General features: G+C 37.7%; 1 protein-coding gene across 3 annotated transcripts in view; it reads right to left on the reverse strand.

Annotated features, from left to right (window-relative positions):
* The window catches only part of LOC104905448 (hypothetical protein), a 28,427-nt gene extending 2,936 nt beyond the window's left edge, over positions 1-25,491 (reverse strand). The window contains exons 1-30 of one of the 3 annotated variants that reach the window (XM_048640998.2): positions 25,247-25,491; positions 22,694-24,761; positions 21,399-22,186; positions 20,553-21,293; positions 19,571-19,705; positions 19,109-19,213; positions 17,975-18,088; positions 17,459-17,535; positions 14,362-14,443; positions 12,032-12,349; positions 11,224-11,843; positions 9,276-9,360; positions 8,931-9,125; positions 7,747-8,292; positions 7,495-7,638; positions 6,847-7,317; positions 5,779-5,924; positions 5,491-5,560; positions 5,325-5,408; positions 5,118-5,174; positions 4,945-5,013; positions 4,530-4,616; positions 4,340-4,456; positions 3,759-3,908; positions 3,331-3,415; positions 3,122-3,242; positions 2,901-2,997; positions 2,676-2,789; positions 1,478-1,558; positions 1,240-1,378 (exon numbers count right to left, since the gene is read on the reverse strand). In XM_048640998.2, coding sequence (XP_048496955.1) covers positions 1,493-1,558; positions 2,676-2,789; positions 2,901-2,997; positions 3,122-3,242; positions 3,331-3,415; positions 3,759-3,908; positions 4,340-4,456; positions 4,530-4,616; positions 4,945-5,013; positions 5,118-5,174; positions 5,325-5,408; positions 5,491-5,560; positions 5,779-5,924; positions 6,847-7,317; positions 7,495-7,638; positions 7,747-8,292; positions 8,931-9,125; positions 9,276-9,360; positions 11,224-11,843; positions 12,032-12,349; positions 14,362-14,443; positions 17,459-17,535; positions 17,975-18,088; positions 19,109-19,213; positions 19,571-19,705; positions 20,553-21,293; positions 21,399-22,186; positions 22,694-24,689 — 7,680 coding nt within the window. In that variant the 5' untranslated portion in view covers positions 24,690-24,761; positions 25,247-25,491 and the 3' untranslated portion in view covers positions 1,240-1,378; positions 1,478-1,492. The other 2 variants (XM_010693998.4, XM_048641000.2) reach the window with 2 other exon arrangements.
* Positions 25,492-26,309: the final 818 nt, after the last annotated feature.

Consider the following 26,309-nt stretch of genomic DNA (forward strand, 5'->3'; position numbering starts at 1 on the left):
TTCGTAGGTTAATCCTTTATCACTTAATCCTTATTTTATTGATTTTTTTTTTTTACTTATTCTTTCTTTTAGGTTTTAAAATCAAACTTGATGAACGATAAAGTGCTGCATTGCATTTTAATAAGAAGTTAGAGCATTAAGTTACAGTTAGAAGTTGAAGTTAGAGCATTAAGTTACGGTTAGAAGTTAAAGAATTAAGTTGTAGTTAATTGAATCAACTCATTTGAAAAGAGAAAGATATGTTAAGTGAATTTATTTAGGATTTCTTATGTTGTATGAACATTTTGTGTTAAATAAATTATTTCACTATGTTAATTGATTGAATTTTCCGTTTTAATATAACACTTGATTGTGTTTGTGAATTGATTGATAATAGTTTGATTGATGAGATATTCATTTTTACCTTTTTCTGCGTAAATGTACTAAAATATTATAGTCAACATTTTTTTTTTTGGTGGCTCCATTATAAATTGATTGCCTTCAACATTAAAGTTAATTTTTATTGCTATATTTGAGTTTGACTTTATTTTTCCCTTTTTTTTGGTAGTAGTTGATTTACTAATGAGCAGTTATATAAATTTATAGGGGGACACCATAGCTCCCCCTTCCCTTATCTAACACTCTTATCTCTATCAATAACAAATACGCAACTTTCTCTCTCCTTCAATAAAAAAAAATATCCCACCAACCATACTACAACTTATCACCTTAAACTACATGCTGCAACAAGTGTTCGGATCTTTCTAGGACAAAAGGAGTACGTGTCCTAACAAGTGAACAAATTTTTTGTGGGATGGAGGGTGTACAACATTAGTTAATACAAGTACACAAATCTTTCTTAAACCATCATTCTTCCTCGTAAAACACCATAAAACTTGCTTTTGAACCTTTCAGATGAATGATTCAGGAAAAAGATAACCCCAAAAGCAATATCCATTACATCACATCATATAATTCAGAATAAAAGCAAGACACCTGTGTATGAGAGTACAGATGGAAAATACATACCAGTTATAATTTCTTTATTGCTGGTTATAGCAACTATAGCTGAACTCCTGATTCCTGAAGTAGGAAATGCCAACGCTTGAGGAAAGTGCCAATCTTCAGAAACAGCTCCAGATTGTCCTTTAAACATTCGCATCAATCCTCCACCAGAAGAGCTGGCAGTGGCTTTCCCATGATGGAAAAGAAAAGGTGCACCTTGGCCATCAGGTGTATTTGGCTGCCACTTGTGTTGTGCTACAAATGAAGCTGGGGCATTTATATCGACAATGATAACAGAATCGGAAGATGCATACATTGCCGAGGCAGGTAGATTGCAGCGTTCAGGCATTGGAACAGCATATGGCTTGAGTTCTTTTGGGTTCCGAAAGATTGTCTAATATGCACAGTTCAAACCAAAAAGTATAACAAAATTCAGCAGGATACACTAATATTAAGGAAAAACAGGGGGGGGGGTATGTCGATGAAATTTCACCTGTGTTATGTTAGCTTAGGTGAACAATATAGAGCCTCTGGGTAAGGAGAGCAACACTATATATTTTGAATGATGGATAACCTATGTAAATTGTAAACCAAGATAAGGAAAGTTTGGAAGTGATCATGCTCAGCCATCCTAAGCTTGTTGCAGCAAGTGGAACTAGAAGTTCACAACATGGGTTTGACATTAATCTATTAAGATTACTTTTAAGACACACTGCAACAGAAGGTGGATTACTGATTGTGAGAATTGCTAGAATTTCAAGAACAGGATAGGAATTTTTATATTAATGGATTCAACTTCTTAGTGATTCCGACAATAATATACTGAGACTATTTTAAAAAACTGCAACAACTTAGGTGGTTTCAAGTGGAACCCTTGCTATGGAAATATATTTTCCCTAAAGTGTTATAGTTGGTGATGATTGCTCAAATTTTTCAGAAGTCAGAACAGGCTTCAATTTGGAGCGACTCTGTAGGGCCTTCCCAAACCTTTGTTTAAATCTACAGCATGAGCCATAAGTTACACATCTTCATAATCTATATCAACACAACCTCTATGAACATTACTAGGCCTTAAATTAGCAAATCTCTTTCATGACCCAAAGCAAGTGGAACACAAAAGATATAGAGAACAAAGAAAAATTAACTATAGATTAACTGTGTCTGACAAACATAATATTTTGGACATATAAATGTGATAGGCATATGACTGTAACACAAAGGGAATATTATCACAAACTTTTTTTCCTTTTATGTTTTCAAAGTACATTCACATTATCCTTCTGTGAAAATGATGACATCAATATAAAGCATTTTGGCCACTTTAGACATGCCTTTCATTTATGCCAATCAGAGCTCGAACTGCTAATGTGCAGTGTGCGGCCAATTTATTGTATACTACATACACTGAAACTCTGAGAAAGGACATGAAGAGCAAGAAAATCAGTACTCTCACCACATCCAGTGATTTAAATGGTGAAACTTGTGAGCTTTTCTCTCTAGTAGATATATTTTGCAGTTGAAGTTCAAACTAACTCAAGTTCAACAAAAAGAAAAGGAGAATGTGGAATAAATATCAAACTCAGAAAGGAAATCACAAATCAAACAACCAGGGACTATCCCCCAAGGATTAAAGGTGTTGTCACCATAAGAAGATTGAGGGAAAAAAATAGATTGAATCCAAACCAGGCTACCTGCAATTGAAGAGCGTCGGCTAGCGCCATTCTTTTAATATGAGGAGCTGTCAAAAGCTGAGATGGGGTTTGCCCAAAATAAGCAATCTGATCCTGAGTGGCACGTTGTTGTACCTGACATCAAGTAAGCAAAAGTTGAAGGGTAGGTACAACTGTACAAGGTAATGTCACTTTAAACAGAACATTTAATATTCTAACTAGAGAAAACACATGGAGTTATCTTACAGGGTCGGAGATTTTGTCAATGTCGACTGTTCCTTCATATGTAATATAAAAGAAAACATTATTTGCTCCTATAGCTTCTCTTCCGCGTTGTTTATACCTGCACATTCAAGCCAACAATTAATGTATTTAAGATAGCTTAGTGTTAGGGTGGAAGATAGGCTTTGATGATTGCTCAAAAGCAACATTGAATGAAGATAAAACCACCAATTAGTATTACTTACCCAAATATGAGGTCAATCCACTCATGCAGATGAGCAGAAACATACTCACTCTCAAGAGCCATCCTATGTTTATGAATAAACTCAACAGGATTTTCAGCCCAAGGAGGGAGTTTGACTAAATCTGGATGAGAGCGAAAGGGAGCATATTAATTTCTCCTCCCCATATTACCAAATGCTAGCAATCTGTAAAAAATACATCAAGAGCATACCAAGTTTTTGACCAAGTTGTGTAGTACCAAAATCAATTGAGTTCTCATTGGACAGCATTTCAGGGAGGTAAAACAATTCTGGAACCTGAGTTGAACCAGACAGGAACAAGTCAACTTTAGAAACCAATCAAACCCCTCAAAAGTAACTGCATAACTGAGGCCTTATTCTCTTCAATGATTTTAGTGAACTCACTGAGCTGATTTTTGTTTATCAAAACTGGTTTTACTTATCACCACTGATAATACGTGGAAAAAAATTGAATCATATGCACTAGTGTTTTATCATATGCTGAACTGAGTTTATTATCAAAATAGATTTTAGCTAAACTGACTTAATCTAAAGAAAAACCATTTTTTGCAAAATTTAGGGAGAAATAGACTAAACATATTATGGATTAACTTCTTGGAAATATTGAACAAAAAATTACCAATTCCTTCACATCACTCATCTCCTCAAGAACTCCCTCCCACGTTGCAGCAATATCAGCAAACATCCTGTCTGCATGGTCAAATTTTCCACCTTGTAATTGAATAGAGAGAGTGGTGAAAGGCTCAAGTCGGACAAGGTAATACAGCACCTGGTGAAAAAGTACCGACCATTATACATACTTATCTTGGCCACAACAACATAGACAAGGGAAGATTATCAATATAATAAAAATTGTCACGGGTACAAAGTTTGCGTACATGTTCTAACAAATGGAATCAGTGACAAGAACATTGCGAATCCAATCATCCCCAAAAGAAAAAAGGATACAGTAGAGATTTCATTTTAATTTTCTACAAGTAAAAGTATATACTCGAGAATGAATCCAAATTCAAGATTTTGTGATCGAAAACATTTGATCTCATTAAAGGTTTTAAACTCACCATTTGCTTGCTCTCATAGATTAAGATGTTCTAGATTAATCATCAGAATGACTACAACAACCTTATATACCATGTAGCAAAGCTACAAAGTATTAGAAACAAAAATCAACATGGAAAAAAGAAACAAATAGAAACATACTGTTCCAGCACTTGAATAATGTGAACCATAGTGAAACTTCGGAATTACAGGATCATCAAAACTAGAATATCGCTCCTGGAATTTCTTCAAGCGTTCAGGATTTAGAGCACCAACAGGCTGTAAGAGGGTCAACTTGTTAGAAGAACTGGGGATTGATCCATTAGTTGGAAAAGCTAACTTGTATACCCACCTTTGAAAGGTCTCGATATGAAGAAGGATTAGAAAGATTCAGCTCCTTTGATGTATAATCAGACAGAATCCAAGGAAATACTGGATACTGCACCAAAAAATGTTAAAGAAGAAATAACATTAACAATGACGGAGGGTCAATAACATATACATCCTCCGTTATTTTTGGATTGCAACATTTTCCTTATTCGAGAATTCCACATTAATTGCAACATTTTCGTATTTAGTAATATCTTCTTTCTATTTCTCTTCTATCACATGGGTCCCACTTTTTATCTATCTTTCTCTCTCTCCTCTTCACATGGCTTTCTAAAAGAATGTGCCAAGGGTGATATTGCAATAATAATGAAACAAAGGAAGTATGAAAGAAAATCTTCAAAACAAATTAGTATCGTAAATTCGTAATAGAAAGAAACCTGAGTGATGTCATTATAACTACGCCCAGCCAGTGTGTTGAGCTGCATTAGGTATTCAAAGTTGCTGATCTGAAAATGTCAGCATATATGCTTTTTAGATCAACTTTTCACATACGTGAAAGATAAGTGGTGCATAAAGAACTTTACAACAATGTTGGGGATGATGTCTATACCTCCCATCTAGCCCAACGCTCCATAAGCTGAGTCCTTTTCAAAAGGTGATCAGGTCTCTACATGGCGTCAGAAAAGCAAAAAGACAATAAGGAGGCGAGAAAATGTAATCAGCAGTAAAACTACTACTATCATAGACAAACTACAAGGACCCAGTTTTTCAAATCTGCATCCAGAAAGATGTCAATCCAAAAAGCATTAGGAAAAACCTGAGTTGCTAGATATATATTGTTCAAATGAGGAGGGCGTGCATGAACAATTGCTCGGTATGCATTTCTCCTACCTTCACTAGTCTACAAAACAAATACAAATAACTCAGATCAAAAGCACAGATTAAGTTGAACAAAAAAATTTGCAAATAAGAAGCCTAGATACCCCAAAATCGAAAAAGTAATTAAAGCGATCAAGCATAAATAGCTCCAGTGCACTTCTTCTCAGAAGATATCTGCAAAAAAAAATCAAGCAGTAGACATTTCAGTAATGGAGATTTTGTTTCAACTCAATGAAAATTGAAGCACAGTAATACCATATGAAACAAGAAAAATTGCAGAAAATATTTTAAAGCACATTATGCACCTCTAAAGCAGCAAACAGATTGAAGAAGACCCAAGCATATATGATAGTAGTTTAATTAAATTGACTAAGAACATCTTAATAACTAACCTTCTGCTATAAATTTGATGAAGTGAAGATATTAACCAGCTACGATTCTTTTCCTGATCTCTGTCTTCATAACTGTGATCCAGTTCAGTGCCTGAAGAACTAGTCTCAACGTTCTCAGCAATAAAATTGATTCGTTTTGTTGTTATCTGAAAATGAAGAGTTGAATGACTTGTCATTATTGCCACAGTACAGATAACAAAATTAAAGTAATCGTATCTTGCCAGAAGGAAAAGAGTTCGCGTTAACAGTCTTTCATAACAATCATGTTGCCACCCTATGACTAAATTCTTATTCACCTTCTAATCTAACCTAAAAGAAACCTCCCATAATTGTACAGGCGTGTTTATCACTCTTCAACCTAAGTAACAACGAGCACTCTCTCCTACATTGCTTATGTTGTTTGATAAAACTTCTATCAGTTTCCTTGTGAAAAATAAAAGAAGGAAAAAACTTTATGAATTTATAGCAGCATTCTTCATATTTCAGCTACATCTCATCTCGAGCAAATGGATCTTCCTCTAGATGTGTGGATGATTTATAGGCATTTGGAAGGTTTGGGTTTGCCCTCAATTGGAATATGTTGTTTCCCGAAATTATTTTAATGAGAGGATAAGTGTCCTTAAAAGTCTTAAATGCCTTTCTTTGAAAATCAATTTAGGACTTCCCCGAGAATATAATAGTTGACAAACAAAAAAAATGAGACACTTATCATGAGTTCAGAGCTTTCAGCATTCGAGTGAAACAACTTTATGTTTCCTTACTTTGGGTATTTTCAAGTAACATTCTTTAGGATTTTAATTTTTTATTTAAGGGAATATTATTTTGTTTTGGACATCATGGATAGTTAGAAAGAATGAGTGGTAGTATTACAGAGCCCTCCTTTACATTTTATGTTCTCGTGCCATGTTAGACATTTTTCATGTTAACAGACACAGCTTTTGAGACCATTTTCCCCTATCTATAAGACATGTTCCAAAGATAGTTAATAGTGTTACAACTTCATGAGGTTATCGTGAAAAAGAAAACATCGTAATAGACTGCAACCAGCGTAAGTCACAAAAAACTTACTTGAAAAGTTCCTCGAACAACTCTTAGCGGCCTCACCATTGAGCAAGGAAGTTCCAGCATAATTCTCTCATCAAGCTCACTAAATACATACCCAGGAGCAACTGCTGACGGATCCTCAGCCATATCTTGGCCACTCGTAGATGGTGCATCATTAGAATCTGATGACGCTTGCATACGTGATTCAGCTCCAATAGAATGATACTCCTCATGCTGCTCCCCGTCTAAATCAAGACTCAACCTATTATTGATATCTGCATGCTCAGAATCTTCATTTAATGCATCTGCATCTATTGCTTCAGCTACAAGGGCAGAGGCGTTTGATGCACTTATCACCCTCTGTTGATCATGCTTAACAGCATCATTGTCTTCATAATCGGCTGCAGCACCAATATGTGCTGAGCCTCTGTAATTCCTCCTTAAGCATATTCTCATCCTTGCAGAGCTTTCCATGAGGTCTAGCTTCCAAAAAACCTGCAAGTTCCAACGAACAAACTGAGTGCTCCTCACTACCAAAGGAACATAGTTTTATGATAAAATATGGATTATTCACATGCATTGAACCTAAAGCAGAAAACACAAATCATACACGTAAACAAGGGCTGATGTCAAGATTTTAGATAGCAATAGTGGATGCAATAATTTACATACAAATTCAGGATTGCGAAGAAGGTCACCAAATGGCCCAAAAAGACATTTCATCTCTGTTAAATAGTGAACGAGTTTCCTCCAAGCACGAGTTCCAGTGACTTGATGGTGGCGTGCTAACATATCTACTTGAGACCGCCTGTCAACCTGCAATTTAACATCATTCCGTCAAAGAATCATTCTAAATCTCAAGACTATAGGAATATACTGGTATAAGTAATGACCATAGGCACTGGGATAAGAGTCAGATCAAACCTCTGATCGCTGGATGTTTCGGGTGAAAGCGAGACTTGCAACAAGAACTGCAATAAATTTGTAGGAGAAAGCGTTGAAATCTTTGCTATAAACAGATTTAGTATCAACTGGATGCAAGCACTCCATCCATGCCGTTCCCATAGCCTCTGAAAGTGTCCATCTCTTAACACGCTCCATGTCACTTACGTTTCTTCGCTGAGCAGAAGTAGCCATTGCTACAGCACTAAGTCCCCTACCTGAACCGATTTTTGCATTACGCTCCAGGTCACGAGCTGCAGCTAAGGCAGCCGCTTTTGCAGATGCCTTATCCTTTGGAACAGCAGGAGATTTATTTGGGATTTCCTGTGGCTTCTGAAAACTTGAAAATGTCTGAAGCTTAGCTGCCTTACGCTCAAGCAATGAGACGTCACGCTTAAGCTGTGTTGTTGATGCACGTGTTGGGACATCCCCCCCAGAAGCACCAGCTGCAATCATTGCCAATGCCATTGCAGCAGGTGGAGATGCAAAAGCAGCAGCCCAAGTTGGAGACACCATGGCAAGAGCTCCCTGAAATCACACCAGTAAATTCTTGTGTGCAATAAAAAAAAACATACAGATTTGAGCATATATATGTCTGCATACTTTGCAGTCAATTGTTATAAGTTAGATCTGACAAGTACATAAGAGATGTGCACCAAACATAGAAGATCTCTATCGAGCATATAGAACTTCAAAGCATGCACATACCACTAACTGATCATAAATGTGATTTTAAAAAAATCAGCAAGTGCTATCCTATCTTTACTGTCTCCCCAGCTAAGGAAAACCAAATTAGGATATAAATAAATCCTAGTCACTTGCTCTCAACTATTCCAGGATAATGTACAGATGGAAAACACCTAATTCCTTTCCAATCTAAAGTTAAAAAAAAAGTCAATAGTAGGAAAGCCAAAAAGCATTATTGCCATAGACTATATTCTGACTCGGGGTGATCCTCAGTGTAAAGAATGACAGCATGTTGATGGCTTAATGCATTTACCAATAAATTGAAAGCATATCATAGAAAAATGCAGAATAGTTATGGAAAATAATTGAAGAACTCCATACTTGAAACAGGCAGCAACTCGGGAGCAGCATCATCAAAAACAACAAAGACCTTGATGGAAAATAGATATCGCACAATCATATATTAATATTCCACTTACCTCTACAGGAAGAGCATCTGCAGCCAGGGCCCGGTCATCAACAACCAGAGGGTTGAGACCATCTGCAGTGGCTAGTTCATGAATTCCAGCTAGTAGTGGCCGCCACCTTCGCAAAATGGCAACGAATGGTGGCACAATAGCCTCCAGGTATTGTTTGCGAAGAGGATTTCTATCCTTTCCAATGGCATGCCACATCTGGACCAGACATCCAATAGTAATTAGTTAACACATTAAAGACAACAGGGAGAAACTAAAAAAACATCAGTTGGAAAACAACAGAACTAAATAGCAATCTGAGTTATTGCTACTTAAGATATTTATTTAGCTAAATATCAAGAAACTAACCTCAGAATAAAGGACACAGGATGCAACCAATACCCTCTGTCTTTTTGACTCAGAGATGGGCATATTAAGCACAGGTGAGAGCACACTGCACGCCATAACCAAGAAATCAGTTATACAGAGGACCCATAAATTTGAAGCAAAAAATAAAAAGTCGCCAATAGAGAAAAGCTCAATGCTGAAGTTGGGAACATGTCTATAATGAGCAAAAGACAACAGAAGCGAGAGACTACATTGCCTTTATCTTCCACATATACATAACAAAATTGATTGAGTAGCAGCACCCTAACATAAAAATCAAAGACAGTGCTGCTTTATAGAGGAAGAGGAAAATTAAAAACAGAGAACAAGCGTACAAAGTGACATAGTTCAATCAGTAAGAAACTACAATATTAGAATTCTAAGATCTTTCTATAGCCGCCAAAGAAAATCTAAAGGAAGGCTAAAAAAATAAATTTGCCTTAAAAGATAAAAGAAATACATTCACATGTTTAGGAACCTTAGCCTTTTCAATATTACAGAAAAAAAAAGGGAGAGCGAGAAGATTCGGGAATTATCAATGGGACTCTATAGAATATATTGCATTTAAGGCACAAATCTGCGAGCTAAAAGCAGGAGAATTTAATAATAAAACAAATCAAGAGATAAATAGATAGATCTGTCTCTCTTCCCCCCCCCCCCCTCTCTCTCTCTCTCTATACTAATCAACAGCACTCTCTATCAGTTGTAACGAAATCAACACTTTCTTCATTATTCAAACACTAAATTTTCGACAAATGTCTTTCACCTCTCATCTACCTCATCCTTCATTATTAGCTAGGATTATTGAATGCTAATAGCTTTAACTTCTAGCATTAAGTTTTTTAACTTCAAAAGCACTTTTTTCTTTCATTCTTATAGATTCTGTTTTTGTATCTCCTTTTCTTTCCTCTGTTGCCTCCTTCCTTTTCCATAAATACCAATACAGTAAATAACTCCAAAAAAATTTGAATTAGTCATATCAGATCGCTCAATATAAAGCTTTATACTTTCTTTTGAGCAGATACAAAGCTTTATCCTTAAACCACAGATGATGATTGTTAATATATGTAAAAGGAATTATAATAGGAGATCATTCAAGATACAAAGTTGTAAACTTTAACTGTTTCCATTAAGTCATATAAAGCAGATCATTTCAACTAATCGAAAAGCTCTGGTTAAGCCTCCCTCAATTTCTTAACACAGCCCTGGAGAAGAAAAAGAGAGCAACCTAGAACACAAACTAATGCAATGGAAGGCTTGGTGCGTAACGAGAAGTAAAAAGACAGATTTCGAAAAGAACTTTTACATGTGCAGAAGCCAGAAACTTGGCTCCTGAGGATGATTTGCTGTTATTTGTTCAAGTTCAAGAGGATAGACATTGAGAGTAGGGATCCTATTTCCGTGCCAGATAAGTTTTGGAGATGCTGAATATGCTGTGATATACTCCCTCCATCTTCAATTACTTAACCCATTTTCCATTTTTGAATGTCTCAAAATATTTTACCATTTCTGTTTTGAGAATGGGTCCATATAATAAATATTACTATCTACTTAGTGGTCCATACCAGATTCTCTCTCTGTCTTATTTTTAATAAATACAAAATCATTCTGATCTAATATTAACCCCACTATGTACTTAGTGGCCCACACCAAACTCACTACTTCAACTTTGTGCCAAACCAAATGGGTAAAATTATTGAAGTTGGAGGGAGTAAATAAGACAATGTAGAGATCAATACAAAAACAACTACATAGTTTGGCATCATAGTAGCAAGTACAAACTCACAAACTAGTCACGTTAATAGCAGTTCCATACCCATAAGAGAAGATCTATAAACCAAAGATCATAAAACCCCTCTACAATGGGAAAGCCTCTACAATAGCAGAAAAAAACAACAAATGTAACATCGAAATTATGCTATTAGATTACCTCCATAATAATGCTGATCTAGGTTTTCTGGGAGTCGCTCTAGCATTTTTATCCATCGTCATATTACCTACGTTTTTGTATAATCTGTCTGATGATGCATCATCCAAATTCAAATTCCTCATAAGCATGCTTTCGTCACCATTGTCTTCTTCTCTCATTGAAACAAGCACCATTCGTAGCATGCATAGGAATGGTTGATCACTATCCAGCAATTGGTAAAGAGCTGTCATACCTCCCATTCCTGTACCAGATCCTCCACCAATACCAAGACCACCACCAAGTCCAGACTCATCTAACAACAAAGCTTGCAGCATAGCAACAGATTTTTTAATCAAAGGAAGCTCAATCCAGCACCCATTTGCATCCTTCTCTAAAACGGAATTCCAAGACTCCAAGCCATTGCCACCACCACCAAATACATTTCCCTTGGAAGGAACACCAACACCATACCATAGCCGGCTCCTGTATTTCCATCCTTCTGCCAAATCTTTTGCACAGCTTCCATAAGATACAAATGCACCAGAGACAGATTCATAGGGTTCAGCAGCAGCAGCAGCAGTTAGTCTTTCCATAACAGACGCAGAAATTTGCCCATTTTCATCAGCCATTGAAGTAAGGATCTGATTGATGTTTACACAAGATAAGTACAACAGCTACAAAATTTTAAGTTGGTTGCCATAACAAGTAACACATGAGATAACATGTCCTTAGATAAAGAATTGTGGATCATTAGGCATATGAGCTATTGTTTAGATAAGACTAGTTGCATATTAAAGTAACAAAGGAAAGAAAAAAAGCATGCACATACATCAAGGGGGAGTCCTCCAGTATCACCAGACCATGATTTACGGTCACCCAAAAGATCCTTTGGTTCTCCAGTAGCCATGGTTGAAGAATTTGAGCGGCTAGCTGATGAAAGTGAGGACACAGTGCCATTAACAGTGTGCTGAGCACACAATAATTTGCTCTGCAAACGTAAATGATCCTCAACTAGCATCAGAATAACGATGGCATTCTCCACCAAGGCGACAGAAAGCTGAGCAGCATTCTCAGCTTCTGCCCTGGCATTTGTTGGTGACGAGAACTCGGCAGCAACACCAGCTGCCGCAGCAGCAATGACTTCAGTCTGCTCAGAAAGGAAAAGGATACAGGCAAGAATGTTAGCATAAAGTGGCACCTGTTTAGTATTAACAAATCTATAAAGGTTGATCGGTAAACAGCAGAGGTTGGAAGTTTCAAACCATGTGAAAAGGCAGGAGGTCGAAATATGAGCAAGAATTACATAATGTCAATGTTAAGTCATGAAGTGTACAAATTCTTATGGACGACAACGCGGCGTGCCCCACCATTAGTTGATGGTGTGACGTGGGACACTGTTTAGCACAAATGGAGTTACCTACAATGCATATATGGGGTTACTGATAAGAATTACTAGTGTTCTGATTATGATACTATTAATGAATATATGGGGTTACCGATAAGAATTACTAGTGTTCTGATTATGATACTATTAATTATTAATGCATATATGGGGTATTGACAAGCACAAATGACGTCACTAATAATGCACATAAGGGGTTCACCATAATGCCGCACCATCATCTTAGTGTGTGACACGTCGCATGGAAGACAGGCTACAATCTACATGCATATTATACATGTCGGATTACATCCATCCAGCAAAAAAGGTTCTCTATGTGAGAATGTCATTAGAGGAAGGGAAGTAGTTATAAGCGTAGAAACTTCAGAAAAGGTCACTCCCTGAGGCTTTAAGGCACAACAATCAATCACACATGTATTGGTTGAGTCATGTAATAGGTAAATACTACATTGGTGGGTCCTTTCCAACAAGCCCTTGTTCTGATCATCAAACCTTGGATGCAATGCTCATTGCAAATTATAAGTGTTGTTTTCCTGCTGAAATCTGATCAAAATGGCTTGTTGCGTAAGCTAGATCTAGAAAAGGCTTGTGGTCTTGTATCCTCGCATTTTCTGATGTCAATCCTCAAAAGGATGGATTGTCCTTGCAAATGGAGGAACAAGATTCGTTTTTGTATAACCACACCTCATTTCTAAGAGTTAGTCAATGCATAGCCAGTAGGTTTCTTTCCACAGCTCTCAAACGTAGCGTCAAGGCAATCCTCATTCTCCTCCTCTATCTTGTTATGAGCTCTCCAAATAAGCTTCTAACTAAAACTGACTTGAGCTTCTTAGACGGCATATGCATTACAAGCTCTAGTTTTGATGGACTCATCATCTCTGATCTCCTCTTTGCTGATGATATTATAGATTTTTGCAAACACAATGAGATGAACTTGGGATATTTGAGATGTGCTCTTCTGATTTATGATGCTACGTGAGGTTTGAGGGTCAACTTTCAGAAGAGTGCTAGTTCCAGATTTGGAATCCTTAGCTGATACTTTTTTGGTTGTGGAATACTGCATTGTCCTTCATCTCTAGGCTTATAGCTCATATCAAGCGACTGCGGTTCACAAGCAAAGACATTCTGCTCCAACTTAGTCCAAGAACACCCTTACAATTATACTTCTTATAAGAATGAAAATTACAAAAGTCTCACCAAATTGCTCTACAGAGCAAGCAGAAAATTTCTGCTCCACCAACTATTAAGAGATTTTTATGGTATCTCTAGTGATTCTTGATAAACCCGATGAGTAAAAGTGTAATGTATAAGCATTCAAGTCCATTTTACTCCACCTTTAGCTTTCCCTTTCTGCTATCTCAAATTCGAAATCTAAGAGCAAGAGAGACCATCTTTCTAATTCTCATTTAGCTTCCTACTTGGTACAGAACCAGCAGCTTTCTTCGTAGTATCAACCTCTGCATTAGATTACATCTAGGGGTGACAGAAAATTATATATATATATATTTCACCCTATCTCCATCGATTCTCTCTAGGTCTAAGTCAACCTCATTTTCCCATCAATCCAAGACTTTGGGATGCTACAACTGCAAAATATTCATTTGTAAAGTTTAACATTCTCCTTTTGTGGGGGGGGGGGGGTAAACTGTAGCAAGCGGTTACTCTTCAGAAGAAATCAACAACAACAACAAAATTAAGCCAAAATAAAAGCAAATGTCGCAATCCACGCACAGCCTACATTACAGAACATTTATTACCTGAACCTGAAGTTCCCTGGCTGAGAAGTCTAGCAAGCTACCCATAAGCCTTCGTTTGAATATAGGCAATGATTCCTCACGTCTAGAAAACATGAAAATGAACATTATTGACATCAAATTGAAGGCTCAACTTGCAAGATAAATAGTCATAACTTATAACTGCATGTCCTCCGAACTATTCAAGTATTTACTTCTCATAAAATTAGAAGCTCCTACAATTGGTCACTGAGAAATAACCTTGACTCTTGTGGCCCACAAAATAGGTAAAAAAGAAATGAACCCAAAACTTGAATTGATCTTTCTAGAATACATCAGAAAGATAAAAAATAAAGAACAATTACATCAATCAATCAAATTAATAGGGATTAGGAGTCCGACATCAAAGTCACACTGCATCCTATAAACAAAACTCCACGACCTGCCAAGCTGCATAAGCTGACGAAAGGGAAAACAAACTCAACTCTAATGGCAAGCCACATCAGAATTATTCTGAAAACCTAATTAGTTCTTCCATAAAACAGAACCAAAAGAATTACGAGAAAAGCATTTCTAAGAGTCTAGCATCCTTGACCAAAACATCATAATGATCCAGAAAGTCACGGCATGGTAAATCCATCTCTCTAAGTGGGAAGCTACTTCAAAATGCCAAGGGAACTTTCAGATATCCTACATTCTTAACGTAGCACAAAAATCACACAATTTTGCTCCATTGGGTAAATTATATTTGGAAAAGTTCTTGAATGCTACACTTTCAAGGATTTTATATTAAGTGATACCAAAGACGAGAATTTTGAAAGTATTCATGGGGTAATTGGCTCAATCACTGCTAAGAAATATGGGTTGGGCATAAAATCATGGGTTCAGATTTCAGAATGAGTGACAGCCAACCCTACAACCTAGTGATTGGTTCGAAAAATTTAAAAATCAACCCCCCCCCACCCAATATTTCTCTCTCCTCTCCTCCCACCTTCTTCCCTCTTTTCCTTTTCACCTTTCTCTCCTCATCCCTCATCTCTCTCTTACCGCACGGCAAGGCTGGTGTATGGCAGCTAAAGCACTGCCACAGTATCTCCTCTCCTCCCACCTTCTTCCCTCTTTTCCTTTTCACCTTTCTCTCCTCATCCCTCATCTCTCTCTTACCGCACGGCAAGGCTGGTGTATGGCAGCTAAAGCACTGCCACAGTATCTCCTCTCCTCAAGATCCTCTTCCCTCCAAACTTTCCTCTTTCTTCTCTTCTTCCTCCTTTGACCTAACTCCTCCTGGCTTGATGTTGTAGACTTCACCTGTGACTATAACTTCCTTCCTCCCTCTTCAACAGAATTTGTACCACAACAATCTCCTCCATCTTCAAGGCATTTGATAGGAAAACTTGACCATAGGTAGTCACTTTTTCCCCTTCAAGTCAGTGGTCTAGGTTGAAGGAGATTAAAGGATAGTGGTATTAAGGTCTTTTCTCTTCAGGTTTCAGCTGTGCGATGGTTTGTAAAGTGGTCACCTTTTCTTCAATGATGCTGTGACGGCAGAGAAAGAAGAGGGAGAGAGAGATGGATAGGGTGATGCTGTGACAGGGAAAGAAGGGGGGAGGACAATTGGTGGGGTGACACTGTGGCGACAGAGGAGACAGGTGGTGCTGTCGTGGTAGTTGAGATAATAGGGCGGATAGTTGACCTATTACAACAAAAATGTACTGGAGTTTAATAAATCCCCCACCCCCCCAAGAAAAAGGATGCAGGAAGTTGCAAAGCCCGTATCTTTGGGTTTAGAGGATAAGCCATCATCCTTCAGTTGAAAATTGAATTGCAGAAGCTAATTCCAGGGTGAGGGGTTGTAGACAGTAACTATTAGTTGTCGTATTGATTGCTCGATATTAACTATCAAAATAGATATTTAAAAGAATTAGTGCTTAGTAGAACTACTTGTTGTATTAGTATAAATACCAAAAGCAAGCATTTTCTACCTCAAAAGCTACCTCTACCTCTGAGAGCATAAAGTATAAAAATAAGAAAAAACATACGGAATCTACTACCTTCACTTCGAAAAGTCACCTTAGGATAATACTATATTGAACTCTCCTTTACCTCCAGTATAGCTCTGACTCGGACAAAACTCAAAACTCTAGAAAATATTTCATAATTTGTTTGGGAAGCAGCATTTCGTCTCCAACTCCATCGTCTAGGAAACACTAGAATTTGGAATTGGAATTGGGCCTGTCATTTACAAATAACAAGTACTTGGCAGGCGTCAAAAGGCCAGCCATTGGAATAATGGTTTTTGCATTGATGCTGCTGCTATTGTTACATGGCAGGCGTCCAAGAAAATATCTGAACCGGCGATGTTTTCAAGAAAAGAAACATTTGCCTTGCAAGCCTCTGTAATTTGTTGCATAAACGCGAAGAGTATGTTAATTCTTTTGGTCATCTATCCTTGGGTCTTTCGATTTAGCAGTTTGCATTAATAATTAACCTTGTTTAAGATGACTGGGAAGCAATGCTCTTGTGGCTTGATAAAAAAAATTACAAAAGAAGGTTCGCTGGCGAACGAGTGGAAGACAGTTCCACTGGCAATTAAGGGATTCACTTCGAAAGAAATAAAACATCAAACCAACAGTATTTAGAAACTTGCAAATATCAAAATTTCAAGCTCCTATTCTAGGGTAATGTAGAGCAGGAGTGATGCTAAATGTTTTTCCATTTTGACAATCAATTGTTAGATCATAGCATGAGGACATGACTTTCATTGTCAAGCCATCCTCTTGTGAAAGGATTGTGGATGACAGCCTCTTAGTGTATTTCTAATATATCTTCATTACTTACCAATCTAAAAGGCAAAGAACTCTAAAAGCTACTTAAAATTCATTAACCACACAGGGCCACAGTAGAAACTTGTTTTTCCATAGTGGTTATTTCGTATGCAATCACAAAGACCAGATGGGAGCCAAATACTTAGGACAAAAAGCATGATTTACCTGAAAAAGTGAAACAATAACAGACTAATCAGAAATAAGTTGTCTGAAATTTACAGCCCCCTTAAAAGCCATAATCATCACCCTGATATAAAATCAACAAACTAAAAACAGATTCTATGTTAAGGTAGTACCTCATACGTTGATCTCCAGAGCTAGATCCACCCACCATAGAGAGCCACTCTGCACAATGAATTGTCGCTTCAATATCCTGTGCAAGGGAAATGATAACCAGACCATGAATAATACTGATACATTCAGCACCGCCAAGATAAAGGGGAAAAGTTACACATGTCATTTATTAGAGATGTCAACAGAAAATGAAAACGACATAATACGGAAAACTGGAAACTAATAGTTAGCTCTTAGCCAACAAAAGTTAGCTCTCTGGATCTACAAAATTATGAGCCAAATGAATAGCCGAAGAACTCAATCTAGCGCAAAGAAGAAAAGAACAAAAAACAAAAGCTATATTTTAAGTGAATTTAAATCAAGAACACAAGAACGCTCAAGTAATGTAAAAGTGGAAATAAATCAAAGTAAAGCATACAACTAAAATCTTCTCGAAATAGCCAAATAGGCATGTTGTAGACATCGACACAGGGGTTAAAAAACTATACTACAGAAACGCCGCACCAAGTAACAATTACCTTCCAGCCATCCTTTTGACGCATCGAATGTTCTAACATGATGATCAAAAAATTGTGTATGAGATCTTCTACATCTCTGAAGCTTGAAGAGTTCAAGATTTTCACTGGAGCTCTCTGATTAACCAAGATAACAAGGATGTCAGTAGGTATAATTAATGCATGATAGATAAGTGCATTAAGCATACTGGATAAGATCTCCCACTAACAGTGAGATATATCTTTATTCTTTCATGATGTTTTACAAGCAACAGGTCACAGCTATGGGCAAAGAGACGTCATCGGGATCGTGTTCCTGTCCCCAAACATCCCCAATACGGCAAGGTCAAGGCAGAACAACATGGGAGATCAGGAGTGGCAATTATTGACAAGGGACAACAGAGGATCACAAGAGGATGTCTCAGGGATGGCAAAGGGCTTCCACCCCTTGCCGCTTTTGAGATCTCAAGGCTGACTTGAAGAAGAAAGGACAGTGAAGTTTTAAATATACTAGGGTAGTTCCAATATCATTGCTGATGGTTCACTCAATAATCTTACCATATTCTCCCTGGAACCCTGATCCACATTGGCTACCAAAGACAACTTGACAGGGGAGGGGCTCCATGCAACAACAGTAGATTGAGGACAAGGGACAACCAGCATTCCCAACTAATTTCACCACAAGTATTACAATTGATTTCTCCTCTCTTCTCCCTCTCCCTTACTCCTTTTCACATTCTGCAGGACATTCCTCTCTCCATTCTCTTTAATTTATGAGACTCAGTGTTTAGTTTGTCTTGCCATAAATATTAATCTCTACTTTCCCACCTAGTCTCTATCTTAGCTATAAATTATCAAAAGTGAACTTCCAATCAATTCTGATTTGTGAATTGTAATTATTTTTAACATGCGATTATTGTAAGATCAAGAAAACAGTGTTTCAAATTAATTTATTACGATTAGAGTTAGATAAGAAAGGGCAAGTGAAATGTGGTTTTGTTCTTTCAAAATGAAGCATCATGTATTTATTTTCAATTTTTATTTGAAATTCTCTTGCTGTACGAAAACTTGTGGTTTTAAAAGTTGTTATTCCATCCCTGCTCCATACAACTCAGTTCCATAGTGAAGACCTTTAATGAATGTGTATAGCAACACTACCTCATAATTGGCAATGAGAACCTCCAAAAGCCACTCAGGCCATTCTTCCATTTGAGTAAGGCAGCTGCGGTTATCTGGATGACTGCAAGCCAAAAACAGAAGGTCCTGAAATAATGTAGAAGACAGTTCAGAAACCTCAGAGTTAAATGCTTAGAAAACTGCATTAAACTAACAGGATAAAAGATTATACTGCACTCCAAGAAATGAGAAGCAAGTTTATAATTTTGTTGGTTGATAGATAGAACAGAACAGACAGGCAACATTTTAGATGTGCTGCATGGTGAACTCACTGCTCTACTAGAACATTACACCAATATCCAAAAATAACATTAACAAGAGAATTTAAAGTCGACTATACAATTCAGAACCATCCACATGAAGAGTTATACCTATACTATCTAAATATTGCTGAGAAACTCTACAGTGGTGGCATGTAATATTACAAGAGAGTCAAGGAAGTACCTGCAATGCTCGACTTTGCAATGCTGTAGAAGCATAGGGAAGTGATCTTAAGAGAACCAGCAAAAGATGTAAATGTTCAAATCGATGTCCAGAATCATACAAGTTCAAACCATCTTCAGTTGAAGTAGCATTTATCTGAAAAAATAAGACAAACTATGTCAAAATTGGATCCCGTAGACTTATAATTATACCTAAAATTTGAAAATTTCTAACTGTTAATTGAATGGCAACATAATACAGGCACATGGAGTGAAAAAAAGGAAAATATATACAATAACTATTCATCCAACCCCAAATGAACATTGTTTTCATGAATGATTAAAAGACCGATCAAGTTATCTGCCAGAAGCAGAGTCTATTGTACAGAATATCAATTAGCAAATCCTACACACAAACCTGCAAGTTTTACGATATTACTAGCACTTTGTCCAAGATTGCCTAAAAATGACAGCAAAGACCCAACTATTCCATATCTTGAAGAACTATTTAATATTTAAACTCTTGGTCATTTATAAAATACATGCATTACCCTGTATCCATACACCTGCGCAGATATATAATTTCTCCACCTTCTATAGATGTCGCAACTTAAGGGGGAAAAAAAGCAGCACAGGGCATCAGAGCCACAGGCCCACAGATGAAAACCATGCAACCTATTAGCAGCAATTTAAGTTGCTGGAAATAGTAGGTTAACTTAAAACTGTGCATTTATCTAACCCACTTTGAATGATCGGGAGGCCCATAGGTATAAGCAACTAACAAAAAGTACATGCATAATTTCTTAAGAGAAGTGATTTTTTTTTGTGATGAGCATAGAATTAGATAGAGACATTCTTAATGGACAGGTCAGGACATGTACCAAGCAATTATATGTAAACCTGAGTCGCCATAGAAACAGAGAAACCCCTAAGTATATCCACAACTAAAAGGAACTAATGAACATATCAATGATATGAATCAACAAACTGAAGTAATGTCATACCGAAGCTGCCAATAAAGCTGTGTAAACATTTATAGTCATAAGCCTTCTTGGTGCTGCCTGAAAAGCCTTTTGCAAAGCAAAAAGTAGAAGCGAAACTTTATCTTCAAACATAGAGCCACCTGTATCAGGCAATCCAGCACTGCCTGTAGCAACAGGCAACGGGGAACTGGAATTAAATTTCACATGCCCTGATGCCACTAGAGTACCCAGTAATTTGATGATTCCAACCACAATGCCATCAATTTTGTCAAAATTGTAAGCATTATTTCTGGCATTATCAGCACTAATTGATAAATTAATTCCACCAACATTTTTCGCAAAGAAGTTTTCTGGGACTGATGTCATTCTCTCCAGAGGAGTGCCTGTAGGGAGATCATCAAATCCACTAGTAACATCCATTAATTCAAGGCTGGCCCTGCTTATAGTGCCAAGGGACTCAGCTCCCTGTTCACCCTGAGATGTAAGTTTCTTCTCTTCTAATGATTCAACAGTTCCACCATCACTAACTTCCGATGCTCTGTCATCAAGAGGCACTTCAGACCCATGTACTGATGAACCCTTATCATCATCTTCCATAATAGAGTCAAAAACATCCTGATTTCCAGCCTTTGCTTCACGCTGCAAAAGAACGAGTAGTGTTTCTATCCCACCACATGAAACAAAAGCATCAGCAAAAGTCTTAGCTCGTGATGCCTTTGGTTGAACAACCAGCCTATATATTAGGTGCAAAACCCTAGCAACCTGGACAAAGAGAGTGATAGTGAGCTTCTGACCAAGTACCGGGGGGGGGGGGGGGGGGGACAAAAACAGATTTACTTAAAAAAAAAAATCATTGACCAGTATTACCTGATTGGGTTGTGGGCAATCCACCAAAAAGCAAAGCAAACAACGCATGTCATCCACAGCTAATGAAGGCTGTGCTGCCACCATAAGGAGTTCAATTACAACTAAAAGTTCATCAATCAAAGCATTTACTTCACCTATAGGACGAGTTTCCTCATTTACAGAAAAGGAATTGACTGAGTCCTTTTCACGAGTTGTCCAGTAACATCTTCTGCATGCATCAAGAAGCATCTGAATAGCATTTGCATCCCGCATTACAGAAGATTCAGTGAAAACCATATCAGCCAGAGATGACAGAAGTTTCTTCTGCAATCCATAGTTGCACAAGCTCCAAGTCCTAAGATCCAGTAAAAGTGTACTGAAAAGCTGGACCTTGAGTGCATGATTATGTTTCTGAGCTTGACACAATGAAACAACAGCTGCAACAAGTTCCTCATCCCCCACACCACCATGATGTTTTGCATCAGCTGAAGATAATGATTGTAGAAGATAATTCAATATTCTAGACAACACCTCAGGACCTCTAGCACGGCCTATTTCTTCATTGTTTTTAGGGTGTTTCATAGCCATGGCAATGATTCTAAATATTGGAGCAGCTAGAGCAGCTGTGGCCAAAGATAAAGTTATATTCCCTGGTTCAGGCTCCAAACTATCATTCTTCACACTGGTAACTGTTAAAGGAAGCAATGACATTGGCCCACCGTAAGCTAACGCCCATAATGCATCCAATGGTCGTGTCCTCGAAGCAACATGTACTTGCCCGAGCACTTCAGCTGGTCTGCGAAGGACACCTGGAAAAAGTACGTGCTACAATGTGAGCACATAAGAGCTGAGGTCAAATGACACTAAAATTATACCAATGACTTAAACCTATATCAAGTTGCTAGTGTTGGGTTCTAGGCACTGCGCCAGACAATGATGCAGGATGTCCTACGTACGTAAAATTATGGTCCACAGAAAGTGCACCTACAGCAATACTTCGATAATTTTTGTTCAAAGTCACCGCAAAAAGACCCAAATAGAGTTCTGGTCATCTATTCCATTAAGTGTAATAACTCCCTAAAGCAGAAGGTTATGAATGATTATGAGGAGTGGAGGCAAGCCAACTATTTTAGCCATTAATATTATCAGGATAGAAACGATAAAGTAAAAAAGTCATGAGAAGACAAAGAATGAATGACTAATTTCAACTAGAGAACCTAAAGCAGCTAGTAAACATTTCTAAGCTCGAAACGCCATGCAGGTACTTCTAAAGAAGTGCTACTCATTTACATTTAATACACCATAAGTTTAAAGACCTGCAGCACCACTTGGAGAAGCATCTGGACAATATCGTCCATTGAGCAACCTCGGGTGATAAAGAAGGTGTAGCAATCCAGCTAATTCTGCATCCAGTAGCAAACTTTCTTCTGCAATGTTTTGCACATGGTCACTCATCGCCAGCCAAGGTAGTCCAACCCCACTGCCAAAAGAAGGTAGCACATCGCCTCCCCTGGAAGCCAAACGAGCCATTTTATCAGGGCCAATTGGTTCCTTAAAAATGTAAATAGGTCCCATTTCAGCAAAAAGGGGACATTGACGACGGCGACGTTGCAACCCTGCCATTGTAGGAGGAGGATTTGTCCCTACGCAACAAAATGCTAGTGGCTTAGAGATGCGAGGAAATTCAAAAGGACGAGTCTCATACAAAGACCCGTCAATGTACAACCTCAGCTCACTCTCTGACTTGCCAAGTATACCCTGTTTGCAAGTATGCTCCAAACCAATAAAATACCAGCATTGTGGCTTAAAAGCATGAGTAAAATGCAATGAAGCCTTCTTTCCCCTTCCAGTACCACATTCAACCACCAAAAACTGAGCATGAAAATATGCCTCCAAACCCTGATTATCAGCAGATAAGAAACTAAAAAGCCTTGGCATGTGTGCGGTGCCTTCACCAGCAAGTGCACTTGCAGCAGCCGCAGCAGACATTGGTGATGATTTCCCAGCTGTAGCAGCAGCAGCAGCAGCAATAGCAGCTGCAGCAGTTGCAGTATTTACTGTGTCAGCAAATGATTCTACATAAATCCAGGTTGCAAAGGCATACCCATTGGCAAATGGCCAACGACCTTCCCCAGGACCAAGCAAACCAGAGCTCTCTCCATCAAATTCAAATGTGCAAGCTGGACCTCTTGATTCCTTTCCTCCAATTGCCTTTTCCAGTGCATGCATTAAAGGAGGAGCCCATACGGTAGTAAGTGTCCTCGTAATAGCCTCGAGCCACTTATGCAAATCAGCCACACTAAGAGAATGCCCAGCCAAATACTGAATACAGTAGCATAGAGGAGAACCATCCCAATCCACCTGCTCCAAAGTATCACCCTTCGGTGCAAAAATTTTCTCCGCGGATCTTAGAAGAACACCTAGTAAACCAGCTGTTGAGCACATTGCTCTGTTTCTTGTACATGCCTGTAATATAGCCAACAATCCTCTAACCATGCGAGTCCTGGGAGACATTAGACCCATACTATCATCACCAGCACAAGGAAGCCACGGTATCAACTCGCCTGCAACAATGGCAGCCCTAGAGTTCAACATAACACTAGGTGGGTTATTGCCATCATCATCCTCAAAACTTTCAACACCCCCCATTGTAGCTAGAAGTGAATCAATCACCAAAAAGGATATGGTGTCATTGTCCTCATCACTAAATGCCTCAATACCAGTCACGATATTTTTAAGTTTATCTAAGCTTTCAGGCTTCCCCATAATGGCGGAATCAATTAAATGCAATAGCTCAGGTGAAACACTGGACATTGAAGCTTTTGGCCTTAATTTCTGCTGCGACACTGAACGTGAGAACCCAGAACCAGCATCCACATCCAAACTAGTACCGGACGAAGAAGTTTCTCTCGCATGACCAGCACTTGAGCTATCACGCTCATGACTCAGCTCTACATTCTCCACAAGTCTTCCATGTGATACCTCCTTAGCTTTCTCCACTTCATCAAGCGGACTTGTCACACTGTCAGAAGCCAGGGACACACCTGAACCCTCACCATTACCGATCCCGCTGTCATTATTCTCTTGATCGTTTAAAGCCACCTGCTCAAACCCCTCCTCTTCAACAACCTGGGTCACCAAGCTGCCAGATGTATGACCCGAGTGATCCGTCCGGATAACAATATCATCTAGAAGTAAAGATGGAGATGGAGATGACTGTAATTCTTCTCCACCAACATAAACACCTCCTACTCCATTCAAATCTAAGTCCTCCCCAGAAATATCGATATGGTTGACTTCCTCTTCTTCCATTATCTCACTTTCTTTTAACCTAGCAATCACTCATACTATATTCGCAAATTGCAACCTAAAATCAATTTTACCCTGTCAACAAGAAGAAAAACCCAAAATGAATAAAACAAGAGCAGCCTAATTTAATCACATTTCATTCTGGAAATAACAAAAAATGTTTGATCTTGACTATAAATCTACCAGTAAAGCTTGCATTATCCCAGATCAATTAAGTATACAAACATTAAATAACTCACTAAACAGTTCTAACACTTTCTTCACTTAATTTGAAATAAGCATGATTTGAGTAACGAAATGTTACTGCATTTCAATCCAATAGATTAAAAATCACTGATCTACTTCCTAAATGTGGTCAAATTAGTTGCTGAGAATCCAAATTCATTGTTTTAACACAATGCCGAATCAGAAATTTTGCGTGTAAAAGTGAGTTGAAACAATCAAAAAATAGCAAAAACACATAAAATTACCGACGAAATTCTCCCACAAATTTGTGAAAAAATCAATGTTTTCAATCTTAAAGCTATATATATGAGTATTAAAATCAGTTCAAGACAAACCTTCACTTTTTGGAAGATCCGAGTTTCCAATCTCGTCGAAAAGTTTTGATTTTCCGGAAATGTTCTCCAGAAAATCCCAAATTGTGTGTGATAATTGAAGTTATTAGATTGAAAGTTGAAATAAATGAATGAATCGAGAGAGAGAGGGAGAGCTGTGTTAGAAAAAAATCAAAAAAAATGTAACTCGTCTCTTGACGTGCGCGGATCCTCTCTAGTTCATGGTCTAATTTCTAAACTAAGATGTTGACACCTTGCTTAATTACTCCTACCACCTATGATTTTATTGCAACATTGGCAAATTATTTAACAAAGTCATATGAATAAACAAAGCATAAATAGAGATACATAAAGAGTAGGGTTCGTGTGAGAGGAGAGACTCTGCGAATATTAAGAAACTCGTAAAAAGGAAAAAAATGTTGCAATTAAAAAAGAATGGAGGAAGCAGATAATTTGCTTAGTTTGATTATGATGTGAAGAGTTAATACAGGGTTTCAGTTTTTAATACCTTTAATAATGAAGGAAATAGAAGATAATAAAAGTTATGTTATTGATAATTAGTCGCCAATATTGATCAATGTGGAGTATATATAGATATTGCAAAGGTACAAAGTGCATGGTTTATAGAAACAAACAAGTTATATTTAAGGGTCCAATAGTAGTATTGGAATTATTCATTGATTAGGATTGGTTGTGTTTTAACTTATAAAACATAAAGAAAGATAAAAATTGTGTTTATATCGTCAATCTATTTGGGATTAATAATCATATTATATGTGTTAAGGATTAAACTATGTTGCTGCATAATGAATGTCTATTATAATTATACTGAGTTGTGTCTAAGTATGTTGTGATTTCTTACATTAATTGGTTCATTGTTTGTCCGTCTTAGTTCCCAGTCTTCCCAATTAATGTCATTAGTTTGATCCTAATCTTATTTTTCCGACCAAATATTTATGTTATTTGTATTTGTCATGTAAGTATCTAGGTCTCATTTTCAATTAGTAGCAAACACATTATCTGAGGAATCGACACCTACTTCCACTAATTACAAGTTAGTAGGTTT

This window comes from Beta vulgaris, chromosome 1 (assembly GCF_026745355.1).
Source record: "Beta vulgaris subsp. vulgaris cultivar EL10 chromosome 1, EL10.2, whole genome shotgun sequence".
Lineage (NCBI taxonomy): Eukaryota > Viridiplantae > Streptophyta > Magnoliopsida > Caryophyllales > Amaranthaceae > Beta > Beta vulgaris.